This window comes from Hyperolius riggenbachi, chromosome 5 (assembly GCF_040937935.1).
Source record: "Hyperolius riggenbachi isolate aHypRig1 chromosome 5, aHypRig1.pri, whole genome shotgun sequence".
Lineage (NCBI taxonomy): Eukaryota > Metazoa > Chordata > Amphibia > Anura > Hyperoliidae > Hyperolius > Hyperolius riggenbachi.
Window position 1 is genome coordinate 56,434,165 of NC_090650.1, and position 15,820 is coordinate 56,449,984.

General features: G+C 44.3%; 1 protein-coding gene across 2 annotated transcripts in view; it reads left to right on the forward strand.

The window, feature by feature from the left end:
- Positions 1–4,447: 4,447 nt before the first annotated feature.
- ODAD2 (outer dynein arm docking complex subunit 2) overlaps positions 4,448–15,820 on the forward strand; it is a 226,279-nt gene continuing 214,906 nt past the window's right edge. For both annotated transcript variants that reach the window (XM_068235726.1, XM_068235727.1), the window contains exons 1-2: positions 4,448–4,563; positions 10,178–10,429. In XM_068235726.1, coding sequence (XP_068091827.1) covers positions 10,206–10,429 — 224 coding nt within the window. In that variant the 5' untranslated portion in view covers positions 4,448–4,563; positions 10,178–10,205. The remainder of the gene's footprint in view (positions 4,564–10,177; positions 10,430–15,820) is intronic.

A 15,820-nucleotide genomic window follows, 5' to 3' on the forward strand; every position in this document is an offset into this window, starting at 1 on the left:
TATACCCCCTGACTACATATACTGGGCACATATACCCCTGGCTACATATACTGGGCACATATACCCCTGGCTTTATATACTGGGACATATACCCCTGACTACATATACTGGGCACGTATACCCCTGGCTACATATACTGGGCACATATACCCCTGGCTACATATACTGGGGACATATACCCCTGGCTACATATACTGGGACATATACCCCTGACTACATATACTGGGCACGTATACCCCTGGCTACATATACTGGGCACGTATACCCCTGGCTACATATACTGGGGACATATACCCCTGGCTACATATACTGGGGACATATACCCCTGGCTACATATACTGGGACATATACCCCTGACTACATATACTGGGCACGTATACCCCTGGCTACATATACTGGGGACATATACCCCTGGCTACATATACTGGGGACACATACCCCTGGCTACATATACTAGGCACATATACCTCTGGCTACATACAGTGGAGGAAATAATTATTTGACCCCTCACTGATTTTGTAAGTTTGTCCAATGACAAAGAAATGAAAAGTCTCAGAACAGTATCATTTCAATGGTAGGTTTATTTTAACAGTGGCAGATAGCACATCAAAAGGAAAATCGAAAAAATAACCTTAAATAAAAGATAGCAACTGATTTGCATTTCATTGAATGAAATAAGTTTTTGAACCCTCTAACAATAAAAGACTTAATACTTAGTGGAAAAACCCTTGTTTGCAAGCACAGAGGTCAAACGTTTCTTGTAATTGATGACCAAGTTTGCACACATTTTAGGAGGAATGTTGGTCCACTCCTCTTTGCAGATCATCTCTAAATCCCTAATGTTTCGAGGCTGTCTCTGTGCAACTCTGAGCTTGAGCTCCCTCCATAGGTTTTCTATTGGATTAAGGTCCGGAGACTGACTAGGCCACTCCATGACCACCTTAACCACTTCGCGTCCCTGGGGTTTTCCCCCTAAAAAAACAGAACAGTTTTCTACATTTCACACTCTTCCCATTCATTAGCCAATAACTTTATCACTACTTATCACACATACATGATCTATACCTTGCCGGGACCCGGTTCACTCAGCATAGTGAGGCTGACAGCGGGACTACAGGGAGAGGATCGCGATCGGCGCTGGAACAAGGTCAGGTAAAGATTGATACATTGTAATCCTCCATGCTGCCCGATCGCAGCATGGAGGGGGAAGGGGGGTATTACAGAGGATCGGGCGGGGGGTGGGAGGATCAGAGACCCAGGAAGGGATGCTAGTGTAGTGTAGTTAGGGGGAGGGGGGTTAATGAGCCCAGGAGCGTGCTAGCACGCCCGCTGTGCTAGCACGCCCGCTGTGCTCATTAAATGACAGCAACTTATAATCACGTCATGTGGCTTTCAGGAGCCACTTGCAATGACGTGATTATACTGTATGCGGGATGTAAACTGGTTAATGTGCTTCTTCTTGAGCCACTCCTTTGTTGCCTTTGCTGTATGTTTTGTGTCATTGTCGTGCTGGAACACCCATCCACGACCCATTTTCAGTTTCCTGGCAGAGGGAAGGAGGTTGTCGTTCAGGATTTCACAATACATGGCTCCGTCCATTTTCCCGTTAATGCGATTAAGTTGTCCTGTGCCCTTAGCAGAAAAACACCCCCAAAGCAAAATGTTTCCACCCCCATGCTTGACGGTGGGGACGGTGTTTTGGGGGTCATAGGCAGCATTTTTCTTCCTCCAAACACAGCGAGTTGAGTTAATGCCAAAGAGCTCTATTTTGGTCTCATCAGACCACAGCACCTTCTCCCAGTCACTCACAGAATCATTCAGGTGTTCATTGGCAAACTTCAGACGGGCCTGCACATGTGCCTTCTTGAGCAGGGGGACCTTGCGAGCCCTGCAGGATTTTAATCCATTGCGGTGTAATGTGTTTCCAATGGTTTTCTTAGTGACTGTGGTCCCTGCTAATTTGAGGTCATTCACTAACTCCTCCCGTGTAGTTCTAGGATGCTTTTTCATCTTTATCAGAACCATTGACACCCCACGAGGTGAGATCTTGCGTGGAGCCCCAGAGCGAGGTCCATTGATGGTCATTTTGTGCTCCTTCCATTTTCGAACAATCGCACCAACAGTTGTCACCTTCTCTCCCAGCTTCTTGCTAATGGTTTTGTAGCCCATTCCAGCCTTGTGCAGGTCTACAATTTTGTCTCTGACATCCTTGGACAGCTCTTTGGTCTTTCCCATGTTGGAGAGTTTGGAGTCTGCTTGATTGACTGATTCTGTGGACAGGTGTCTTTTATACAGGTGACTAGTTAAGACAGGTGTCCTTAATGAGGGTGACTAATTGAGTAGAAGTGTCTAACCACTCTGTGGGAGCCAGAACTCTTAATGGTTGGTAGGGGTTCAAAAACTTATTTCACTCAATGAAATGCAAATCAGTTGCTATCTTTTATTTAAGGTTATTTTTTCGATTTTCCCTTTGATGTGCTATCTGCCACTGTTAAAATAAACCTACCATTGAAATTATACTGTTCTGAGACTTTTCATTTCTTTGTCATTGGACAAACTTACAAAATCAGTGAGGGGTCAAATAATTATTTCCTCCACTGTATACTGGGGACTACTATACTCATGGCTACTTATACTGGGGACACCTATATACTTGGCTACCTATGCTGGGGGTACCTATTTTGGGGGAACTGCTGTCAGATTATCTGCATTTTTGTGGAACCGCTATTATGTATTTTGGGGAACTGGCTGCTAGATTATGTGTATTTTAGGGGAACGGCTGCTGCCAGATTACGTGTATTTTGGGGAACAGCTGCCAGATTATGTGTATGTTACGGGAACGGCTGCTGCCAGATTATGCGTATTTTGGGGAAATGCTGCCAGATTGTGTACGTTTGGGGGACCACTGCTGCCAGATTATATGTATTTTGGGTGTTCCGCTGCCAGGTTTCGCATATTTTGCGGAACTGCTTCCAAATTGTGTATGTTGGGGGAACTGCTGCTGCCACATTATCTATTTTGGGGGAACCACTGCCATATTATCTGTATTTTGGAGGAACTTCTACCACATTATGTGTCTTTTTGGTGAAATGCTGTCAGATTACATCTATTTTGGGGGGATACACTACGGCAGAGCTCAAACTTCCCCGGCAGACCTTTTCCTTTTACATCACTGCTAAGGTCATGTATATTTGGCCCCACCCATGACCACGCCCATTTTTTGGCGCTACACGCGGCGCATGGGTTTTCTAGGTGAGTCCACTCACTTCTTTTCCCAGGACTAGACCCCTGGTAACACAGCTTTCTGCACTGCAATGCACCATTTACAGAGTGACTGGTGCAGTAGAACAGTGTGCTGCATCTAAACGCAGTGCGCTACTGCAAAACTTGCATGGTAACAGTCATATTTTTCATTCACTGAATGCAACGCAATGCGCGAATCGCGTGCGGCGCAACTAGACCATCAGGATATGCCCCTGCTTCTTTTAACTAGCAGGACAACTCGATATAGTCAGGGGCGTAGCAATAGGGGTTGCAGAGGTAGCGACCGCATCGGGGCCCTTGGGCCAGAGGGGCCCCGAAGGGCCCTCCCTCAACTACAGAATTAGCTCTCTATTGGTTCTGTGCTCATAATAATCACTTGTATAGATACTTTGGATAGTGGTAATCCTTCACAAACTGTTCCCCATCCTTTTCTTGCACCTCTGATACTGTAGTTGCCATTGGCAGATTTTGGTGCGCCGTATCAATTGTTATGTATAGAGTGCTTGGGGGGCCCCATGTAAAACTTGCATCGGGGCCCACGGCTCCTTAGCTACGCCACTGGATATAGTAGCATATTTTGACACATACTCCCAGGGGCATAGCAATAGGGGTTGCAGAGGTTTGCGACCGCATAGGGCCCTTGGGCAGGGGCCTTCCCTCAACTGCAGAATTAGCTATCTATTGGTCCTGTGCTCATAATAATCATTTCTATAGATGAATTGCACCTCTGACACTGTAGTTGCCATTGGCAGGTTTTGGTGCACCGTATCCTGTTGTTTCAGGGTTGCGGGAGAGTCGAGGGGAAGACCTAAACTGTAGCGTTTAGTAGTTATAAGCTGGACACCTCTCCCACAAGGCAACCTATGTTGCTTTTCATAGGCTCCGAGTCCTCGGACCTCTTTCCTGCCTAGAGCACCAGCTACTGCTAATGTACGTCGCTCCACAGCACTGCTGTTCTATATACTGTTCTGGGTGGTCACAGGAGGGTAGTATTCTCTTTCTATCATTCCCCTCTGCACAGTGCACAACAAACGCTTCCACGCCTACAGCTGACCGACCCTCATTATTACTAGAAACCCTCTGTCTGTGCTCAGTGCGCTGCTGCGCAACGCAAGCTTCCCATCAGCACACCATTGGCTGCTGTTCCATAGCCCCGCCCATTCAATAACCGGGCAGCCGTAGAGCGCTGTGCGCATGTACAGGTCTATCTCCATGGTAACCAGTAACAAGCGGTGGTTATTCAGCGTGCAGTACGAGAACCCCGGTGCCATCCTGCTACGTGATCGCCCGTTCTGCCTGGTAGGTGCCCTTCTGACGCCTGCGTCATTACATCGTGTGTGACGTCATTGTTAATGCAGGTGGAACTGTTAACAAAATATACTGGTTTGTGGAACTACAAGTCTCAGCCTAACCAGAGAGGTTAAGGCATTCTGGGACTTGTAGTTCTATCCCAGCTGCTGAGAACTGGTTGGCTTGCTGCTGCAGAACCTCTTGGCCTGTGTTTGAGTTTCACTTTAAAAGTGATATGTTACATTCCTTTTGGGACAAATGTGCTAGCAAAACTTTTTCACTTGCGCCCTGTGTTGCGCTTTCCCCCATCGCAAGGGCCATGCAGGTCTGTGGAGACTTGCACACTTCCACGTGATGCGCCGGAAGTATCCAAAGTGCCGCAACGCCGACGCAGCGTGGTGCGGCATGATCTGTGCCTACCGCAGCAAGGCAAGTCAATGGGCGATGCAGTAAGTGTAAACAACAGGTGTGCAATGCGACACGGCACGCATGCAGGGACTGACAGGAATCGCAGCGACGTTTCACTGCCCAGCAGTGAGTATGTCACTGTGCAGGGGGCGGCGCTATGCATGTGACCCTATCGCCACACCATGGCTCAGGGCCATATGAATACTGATTTCTGCGGTGCGGAGATGCGGTGGCTGGCACAGCGTCGCTAAGGTGTAAAGGGGGCATAAAGAGGAACTGTAACAACATATAGTAAAATGCAGTAAATTATAAAAAATACCTACTTTTAGGGTAATTGTTTTCTTTGTGATGAGCATTTGTATTGTTCCTTTACCAGCTTTATAAAGCAACAAGAATTTCAGCATTGTGGGCCCTTTGCACACTACCGGTATATGCTTTTATGCACTCACCACTGCAGCGCAGGACACATAATGTAAAGTGAATCCATTATTTTAAATTGATTCCTTCACAATGCACAATTATAGTGTGAAAGTGCACACATTTAAGGCGACTGTGTTAAATTGGGCACCGGGTATTGCTGATAAGAAGAATATTAGTAATTTCATATTACCAATATTCTAATATTGGTTTTCTTAACGCCTATGCTAACCCACCCCTCAAACCAAGCCCCCTACCTAAACCCCTAATATTATCCATCCCATCAATATCAATCCCATTCTAAACACCTGCGCAGGTTAGCTGGATTCACAGTAGTCCGTTGCATAATGCACACATTATAATGAGTGTGAACTGCAATGGAGACTGCTACCATAACAAATGAGCCTATTCAATATTAAAGGACAACTGAAGTGAGAAGAACGTGGAAGCTGCCATATTTATTTCCTTTGCATATGCAATAAAGAGGTAGCGCTCAAGGTTTTACAGATATTTATTTCCTTGTAAACAATACCAGTTGCCTGGAAGCCCTTTTGATCTATGTGGCTGCAGTAGTGTCTGAAAAACACCTGAAACAAGCATGCAGCTGATCTTGTCAGATCTGACAATAATGTCAGAAACACCTGATTTGTATATGGAAGCACCAAAGAAATCGTACTTCCCCATGATATACTTACCCGGGGCTCCCTTCAGCCCCTTGCAGCTGACATGTCCCACACTGACATCTACGCTCGCACCCGCTGGCCCGGGCTCCCTGCCTGTGCAGAGGCTGACCTCTTCTACTGTGCCTGCACAAGCACCGCTTTCAATCATGTCCACGTTGTCTATGGCGTACTGCGCAGACACAGCAGTTTTGCGCAGTACGCTGCGGACACTGTGGGCTTGATAGACAGCAGCACTTCACGCAGGCACAGTAAAGACGACCTCGAGGTCGCCCTCTGCACCAGCAGAGACCCCGGGCAAGCAAAGCTGTCAGCGTTGGACATGTCAGCTGCAAGGGACTGGAGGAAGCCCCAGGTAAATATATAATGGGGAGGCACAATTTGCTTGATGTTTCTATGGCTAAACTAATAGAGGCAGTTTTACTATTTTTATACTGGTATTGGAAATAAATATAAATATATGCTATAGTTGTCCTTTAAACTCAAAAACACCCTGATAAGTGCCGCCATGGATAAAAAGGGATACAACCCTAATTATATAGAAAAGTAACAGTGGCATAGCTAAGGAGCTGTGGGCCCCGATGCAAGTTTTACATGGGGCCCCCTAAGCTCCTAGGTGTTTTGCGATTGGCGGCGCTTTGAAGTGCTGTACAGTACAACACTTACAATTGCTGATTTGTACCTTTTTGTACCTGTAAATAAAGTTAGTTATGCTCATCGGGCGTCCCCATATCTGGCTGCCATCTGTAGCTCCGCCCTCTAGCAAAAAAGGTCATAGATGCTTCTCTAGGACCAATCAGAGAGGCGTCTGTGACTTCTTCTGCTAGAGGGCAGGCCGATGGGCAGAGGCCGGACATAGGAACACTCGGTAAGTAAAACTAACTTTATTTTAAATACAAAAGGTTTGGCCTCCAAATCACTGCAAAATTGGTTTGAAAATTCCAATGCGTTGAGCACAGAAACGTGCCCAAAATGTTGCAATGTTGCATGTCTATGCGACTGTAATACATTGGCAAAGCAATTTTTGGAATAGCCGGCGATTGTCGATGATCCAGAGCCGCTGCCAAAATTGCTCTAGTGTGCCCCAGCCCTGTAGTGAAAATAACATAATGAATAAAATTGCTTATTTTTTACAATATTCATTTATAGATTATTTAGTCAGTGTTTGCCCATTGTAAATCTTTCCTCTCTCTGATCTGATTTACAGTGGTGTGAAAAACTATTTGCCCCCTTCCTGATTTCTTATTCTTCTGCATGTTTGTCACACTTAAATGTTTCTGCTCATCAAAAACCGTTAACTATTAGTCAAAGATAACATAATTGAACACAAAATGCAGTTTTAAATGATGGTTTTTATTATTTAGTGAGAAAAATAACTCAAAACCTACATGGCCCTGTGTGAAAAAGAAATTGCCCCCTGAACCTAATAACTGGTGGGGCCACCCTTAGCAGCAATAACTGCAATCAAGCGTTTGCGATAACTTGCAACGAGTCTTTTACAGCGCTCTGGAGGAATTTTGGCCCACTCATCTTTGCAGAATTGTTGTAATTCAGCTTTATTTGAGGGTTTTCTAGCATGAACCGCCTTTTTAAGGTCATGCCACAACATCTCAATAGGATTCAGGTCAGGACTTTGACTAGGCCACTCCAAAGTCTTCATTTTGTTTTTCTTCAGCCATTCAGAGGTGGATTTGTTGGTGTGTTTTGGGTCATTGTCCTGCTGCAGCACCCAAGATCGCTTCATCTTGAGTTGACAAACAGATGGCCGGACATTCTCCTTCAAGATTTTTTGGTAGACAGTAGAATTCATGGTTCCATCTATCACAGCAATCCTTCCAGGTCCTGAAGCAGCAAAACAACCCCAGACCATCACACTACCACCACCATATTTTACTGTTGGTATGATGTTCTTTTGCTGAAATGCTGTGTTACTTCTACGCCAGATGTAACGGGACACGCACCTTCCAAAAAATTCAACTTTTGTCTCGTCGGTCCACAAGGTATTTTCCCAAAAGTCTTGCCAATCATTGAGATGTTTTTTTTAGCAAAGTTGAGATGAGCCTTAATGTTCTTTTTGCTTAAAAGTGGTTTGCGCCTTGGATATCTGCCATGCAGACCGTTTTTGCCCAGTCTCTTTCTTATGGTGGAGTCATGATCAATTTCCTTAATTGAGGCAAGTGAGGCCTGCAGTTCTTTAGATGTTGTCCTGGAGTCTTTTGTGGCCTCTCAGATGAGTTTTCTCTGCGCTCTTGGGGTAATTTTGGTCTGCCGGCTACTCCTGGGAAGGTTCATCACTGTTCCATGTTTTTGCCATTTGTGGATAATGGCTCTCACTGTGGTTCGCTGGAGTCCCAAAGCTTTAGAAATGGCTTTATAACCTTTACCAGACTGATAGATCTTAATTACAGTACTTTGTTCTCATTTGTTCCTGAATTTCTTTGGATCTTGGCATGATGTCTAGCTTTTGAGGTGCTTTTGGTCTACTTCTCTGTGTCAGATAGCTCCTATTTAAGTGATTTCTTGATTGAAACAGGTGTGGCAGTAATCAGGCCTGGGGGTGACTACAGAAATTGAACTCAGGTGTGATAAACCACAGTTAAGTTATTTTTTTAACAAGGGAGGGGGGCAATCACTTTTTCACACAGGGCCATGTAGATTTGAAGTTTTTTTTCTCACTAAATAATAAAAACCATCATTTAAAACTGCATTTTGTGTTCAATTATGTTATCTTTCACTAATAGTTAACGGTTTTTGATGAGCAGAAACATTTAAGTGTGACAAACATGCAAAAGAATAAGAAATCAGGAAGGGGGCAAATAGTTTTTCATACCACTGTACATTCTGAAATATATCACTGGTGGTGGTGACATCTTTAGTTCTGCTAGGTGATTTGTATGGAATGTTCGTCACTGAGAGTTCTATGCACAGAGGGAGATACTGTATACAGTATATTGCTTGCTTAGTGGTTGGAAGAAGCTGTTATTTCTCCCAATGCAAAGAGGTTCACAGACAGCAAACTGTCAGTACCTTGGTCATGACATCAAACTGTCGGAGGGGTTTCACCACAATATCATATCAGCCATACAGACCACCCTGGTTATCTATTTGAGAAAAAGTGAAGATTTCTTGTGCTAAAGTTCCTATTTGAAGGACCTCTGTCGCAAAAATCTTAAAATGTAAAATACATGTTAACATACAGTATAAAAATAAGAAGTACGTTTCTTCTGGAGTTAAATGAGCCATAAATTACTTTTCTCCTATGTTGCTGTCACTTGCAGTAAGTAGTATAAATCTGACATTACTGATTTTGGACTAGCCCATCTACTCATAGGGGGTTCTTAGGGTTTTCTTTATTTTTAAAAGCACTTTGTGACCCATCCAACTACCAAAATGTACGGTGAGCAGGGAGGCTTGCCAGCATCATTATATAAATCTTTTTAAGGGAATGTCTGAATAAAGAATAAAGGTCATGCTGAGAATCCCCCATGTAGAGATGGACTAACCCAATACCTGTCGGTAATGTCAGATTTCTATTAGCTACTGTAAGTGACAGATTTCTACTACCTACTATAGGTGACAACAACATAGGAGAAAAGTCATTAATGGCTCATTTTACTCTGCAAGAAATGTACTTCCTATTTGTATGTGTTTTAAAATTTTAAGATTTTCGGGACAGTTCCTCTTCAAACTTAGTATCTTACTGAATACTGTTTAGGATAAAATACATCTGAAAATATGATACATTCATTAAACGGGAAAGTACAAAAGTTTAAATGCATTGAATGAAGTCGATTGTTTTTAATGTGAAAAGTTGTTTCCATGAACAGCTTAAAAAACCTTCAGCAGGCCAGACATGTCACACAGACCGTATTTTATCTCGGTGTTTCGCTCTTTTGCCCGGGGTTCAGCTTTAATAAAAAATGGTCAGAGGAGGTAGAAAAACAGATGAAAAGTTCAGAAAAGAGAAAGCAAACACCAGCTGAATTATAGCTTGTAGCACTTAAGCTCCAAGTATTATAACAATGTCATAATTTTATAGCAATTTTCCAGCGCTTGGACAATTACATTGGTTTATCTTTTTATATAACTTGGCGGTGTCTTTTTGCCTCTTTTAAAAGGTGACATCCCCGTAAAGCAGCACTTCCAATGGGCGTGGCGCTGACAAGAGCGGCTCAGTGGACCAGCGCTGGTTCTGGAACTGGCAGGCTGGAGATCACACCTCTGAATGAATCTCTGCTAAACGACATCATAAAGTATGTGGAGCCGTTCAGCTCTCGGCATCCAGAAGAGGCGGAGTTTGTCTTCAGAGAGCCTCTGCAATGGAAAACCAATTTGGAACCGTCCGCCTTTGGATCTGGTTATGATATTAGGTGAGGCTAGACCCGGAGAGAAAAAAAAATAGCATTACTTGAAAAGCATACCGATGAATCTAAATTACTGGCATTTTTTCAGCACTGAAATGTCTATGGCATTTAGTACAGCGTTACTATTTCACATGCTGGGGAATAGTGCGAATGTGGGCTTGCTTAAAGGAGAACTACCGTCAAGGTGGAAATGCCAAGTGATAAAGCAAACCTAGGGGGCAGAGGTGTGAGGAAAAACTATGATCAGAGGTTACAGAGAGTAAAAACTGAATAACTAGGATTTTCATGAATTGCGGAGGATAGTGGTGTTGTAATAAAGCAGGTATAACTGAGACTAAGGGCTGGTGCACACCTAGAGCGCTTCTGAGCACTTTTGAAACCGCTATGGCTTTGAAAAGCGATTGGCTAATCTTTTAGAATGGGATGGAGCACACCAGAGCAAGGATTTTTTCCCAAATGCAAAACACGGATCCTGCAGTATTTCTGAGGCGATTGAGCCTCAATGTTAAGTATAGGAAAGTGTAAAATGACTCTAAAAAATGCTAGTATAGAGCGATTTTCCAAGAATTGCTTAGAAAAAGTACTTCTAAAAACAATGAGCATTTACGATTACGCTAGCGAGTGTGCACCAGCCCTCAGATTCCTGAGTTCCGTTATTGGTCTCTGTAGCCATCTATAGTGTTCCCCAACCCTGTCCTCAAGGCACGCCAACAGTGCATGTTTTGTAGAAATCCAGAGAGGTAATTAATCAGCTCTGATGAGACACTGATTACCCCACATGTGCAGGTTTGTGGTTTTCTGCAAAACATGTACTGTTGGTGGGCCTTGAGGACTATAGTATTTAAAGATAACCCAAGGTGAGAGACATATAGAGGAATGGTTTATCCAATTGGTTTATTTTCAGCTTAAAGAGGATCTATAGTGTAAAAAATGGTGAATACTTACCTTGCGAAGGGGAAGTCTCTGGATCCTAATAAGCCTTCCCCCTTCCTCCTCTCTCCCTTGGTTCAAGTGCCAGGGTACCCTGAAGTGCGGCGAGGTAATATTTACCTACCCCAATCCTGCGCAGGCGCAGTAGCGGCTCTTCTTGCGGGTGAGGCGGAAATAGCCAAACCCGATCGGATCCGCTGTACTGCGCAGGTGCAAGTCCATTGCGAGTGCGCAGTAGAGCGGATACGATCAGGCTTGGCTATTTCCACCTAGCCCAAACGGAGAGCCGGTACTGCGCCTGCGCGGGATCCCGGAGAGGTAAATAAATGTTCTCTTGTCAGGCTTGTCCGGGGAGGATTCGGGGGAGCGATCGCTGGATTCCTTCACGCTTCAGAGGTTTGGGGAAGCCTCATTGGGAACCTAAGGCTTCCCCCTCCTGAGGTAAGTATCCCCCAAAGGTTTTTTTTTTTTACATTACAGAGTCTCTTTAAGTTTGCTTTAATATACCAATAGAGAGAACTGAAATGTCATAAGTCTTTCAGGAGTCTCGGGCTGGGTTCACACTGGAGGGATGAAAAACTGATCAGTTTTCCATGGACCAGTTTGTTACATTGGACATCCGTTTTCCTTTCATTCTCTCCGCTCTGTTTCACATTGCCATCGCTTGGTCTTATTCGCTGTCCTCCGCCTCCTCTGACATCACCGCTCGGGTCCACTGCACCGGGTGAAACACCGGTGTACATATTGAAGCCACAACAGAAGCATGGAGCAATAGGCAGTGCCGAATTTACCATAAGGCACTGTGGGCACATGCCTACAGGCGCTTGATGATGGAAAGGCGGCTCACTCTCCTCCCTTAGTGCCTCCCTCCTTCCCTATGCAGAGTCTTTATGAGAGTGTAAATGAGAGGTTACTCACCTGATTCTTGGCATTCCACTGATGATATCTCTCTTCAGTCAGGGGCACCTCTAGCTTCTTAGTATTAGCTATCCAGAGGTACCCTCAGTATTAAGGGGCACCTGTAGCTACCTATTATGGGCAAGAGAAGTAAGGAAGAAGTGAGCAGGCTAGCCAGCACACTTGCTGCGGGGTTTGTGGGTTAATGGAGGGTGAAGTCTGGGGTGCCTGGACATCTGTGCCTATAGGCTTCTGTGATGTAAATTTGGACCTGGCAATGAGAATACTGCCTCAAACCAGGGCGATTCTCATTGGTCTGTTGCAGTCCAATGGGAGCCTGATGCTTCTGATTGGGTTTGAATCTGAATACTGTCGCTTCACCCATGCAGTAGACCGAGCGGTGGTGGCACAAGCAGCGACGGAGGACCAGGATGTGATAGAGTCAAGTGAATGGAAACAATGGTATAACATGACACTGTCCGTCCTCATAGACTTTCATCTATTCCGCCAGCATTCGCTTTATCCGGCTGATCCGGAAAAGGAGTGCAGGACCCATACTTGCCTTCCGTTCCTAACATAATAATGAGAACAGATCCTATTGCTTTGCATAGGATCTGTTCGCGTCCATGCCGGTCCATTCTGTTTAGTTTTACTATACGGAAAGTTTTTATGTGTAGTGTGAACCTAGTCTTGCCAATACTACCACCGGAAAGAGAAAGAATGTTGCAGCTACTAAATTTATATAGAGACTTGCGAGCGGAGTGATTCTGGAACAGAAATAAAGGTGGCATCCATGTGGTGGTGCTACAGTGGAAGTGTAATGCCTGGTACACACCATGCAATTTCTCTGCAGATCGACAAGCTGAATCAAAATGTTTTCCGTCATGTTCGATCTGATTTCCGATTGTTTTTCTGGTCACTTCTGTAAAAAATCGTTCAAAAAATGATCAGAAATCAGATCAGATGTGTCTGAAATTATCGATTCAACCTGTCGAGCTGAAATTGCTTGCTGTGCACCAGGAATAACATACACAATAGCTGTGATGTACTTAAAGAGGAACTCCAGTGAAAATAATGTAATCAAAAAAGTGCTTCATTTTTAAAATAATTATGTATAAATGATCGAGTCAGTGTTTGCCCATTGTAAAATCTTCCCTCTTCCTGATTTACATTCTGACATTTATCACATGGCGACATTTTTACTGCTGGCAGGTGATGTCACTGGAAGGAGATGCTGCTTGCTTTTTCGGTAGTTGGAAACAGCTGTAAACACCCTTTTTTCCCACAATGCAACAAGACTCCCACATGTGATGTCAGAACCATGGTCCTGACATCACACTGTGGGAAGGGTTTCACCACATTATCAGCCACACAGAGCCCCCTGATGATCCGTTTGTGAAAAGGAAAATATTTCTCATGGGAAAAGGAGTATCAACTACTGATTGGGATGAAGTTCAATTCTTGGTCATGGTTTCTCCTTAAAGGACAAGCGAGGTGAGGAAATAAAACTATCTTTACTTACCTTGGGCTTCTTTCAGCCCCTACAAGTCAGGTGTGCCCCTCGCCACAGCTCCGGTCTTTGGGGTCATCGGGAGCATGGGCAGTACACTCCCGATGACGTGGGTGAGTACGCCCACGCATGCGCAGAAGACGCCGACCCATTAGGGGTCGGCGATCTTCAGAGGCTGCCAGCAGAAAACAGGAGCCACGGCAAGGGACACACGTGACTTGTAGGGGCTAAAAGAAGGCCCAGGTAAGTAAAAATCAGGGGCGTAGCAATAGCCATAGCAACTGCTATGGGGCCCTGGAGAAAAGTGGGCCCAGGTAGTACTTGATGTGTTCTCTATTAACTTTCCTTTGATTCTCCACCCTCTGACTTTGTCTCATTGCCCAGGTACTAAACACAGTGTACATTGCATGGAAATGGAAATTGCCCAGTCTACTTATATCCAGGGAGTAGAGGCAGGTGGCATTGCTCAAGTGTCTAAATCAGATGGCCCCATAGTCCCTAGCTACGCTACTGGTAAAGATAGTTTTATTTTCACACCTCGCTTGTCCTTTAAAGCATATTGATATTGGCCATCTATCGTCTTTACACAATGGACACTGTATATCTGAATAATCAATTATGCAAGTACTAGTGGACCTAAGCCCGTTTAAAAACGGGCTAGGTCTGTCACTGTGCATGCACCCACCGCGCACGCACATTGCCACCGCGCACGCCCGCCGGCCCGTCCGGCCCTTCGCCCATCATCGCTCACCATGCGTCACTCAATGTCTCTGCATCCCTACACATGCGCAGAGCGCATGTGGGACACACACAGGGACATGGGACGCAGAGACAGTAGGGTTTTATTATAGAGGATTTTGCATTACTGATCAGGTCTGTTTGAAGCAGCTTTATTTAAAGTAACCCTGAACTAGACTTAGTACAACGGGGAAAAGAGGCGCCCGAGTATGATAAAAGCGTCTAAAATCAGCTTAAAAATGATAAGTAATATGAGGTATCTTACCTCGATGAAATCTCTGTAATTAATACAAAAGATTTTTATTAGCACAGGCAATGCGTTTCACTGGTCTCAGCCCGCTTCATCAGGCCACTAGCAGTGCCAAATAGAAAAAAATCCTTTAGCCTAGGGAGACTCCCTATGCTGGTGGTTTAAAGGGCATTTTATTGACAGGTTGTGAAAATATCACCTAGGAGGAAACTCAAGAGATAAAGTTAATCGCATAAGTTAAAATACATGAGAGTTGAAATACATGCACTATTGACCTTTTTCTATGTCTCCATGCCCACAGAAGTTGTATTTTGCCAGGAAAACTTTTATGTCTGTAATTTGCTTATTAGTGATGTTTAATATATTCCCGACAAGGTACCGGCAAGAGTGAAGCTGTCACTGGCATGCCTGAAAATTAACTCTTTCAGTCAGCAAAATAAAAAAAGATAAACAGCCTGGTTATTCATATGTTTTGCACTATACATACACATGTTTATCTCATCATGTCACATGTCACATGTCACCTCGGGTACACTTTTAAAATTTGCGTAGGAGCAATACGTACATATGTTTTTGCTTTTGTATGTCATATCTGCATGCAACATAAAGCAAAAACAAATATAATTATTTTATAAACATGCCCTGTTACAGATGGTTTATTGCTATTAGTTCTAAAGTTTGTTGTTTATTAATTAAATAGCAAAACTTGTTTTGAATGTAGAAGAAGTTTAGTCTGGTGGCGCTGTTTCAGCTGCCAAGCCTCAGCCAAAGGTTTAGTGGTGATGGTAGGAACTCCATTCACTGCTGTGTAAAATTTGGCTTGAACACCCACTTCTCAGCCAAGAACGATTATTTGCTGGCTGTGACAGCTATTGTACACACTTAAAATAATCAGCCTACTTAGTTGTTACCAGACATTTTGCTCGACCACAGTATCAAATCTGTGGGGAGTTTATGGGATGCAGGGAGGAGAAGGGGTTTCTGGGATGCAGGGAGGAAAAGGGGTTTCTGGGATGCAGGGAAGAAAAGGGGTTTCTGGGATGCAGGGAGGAGAAGGGGTTTCTGGGATGCA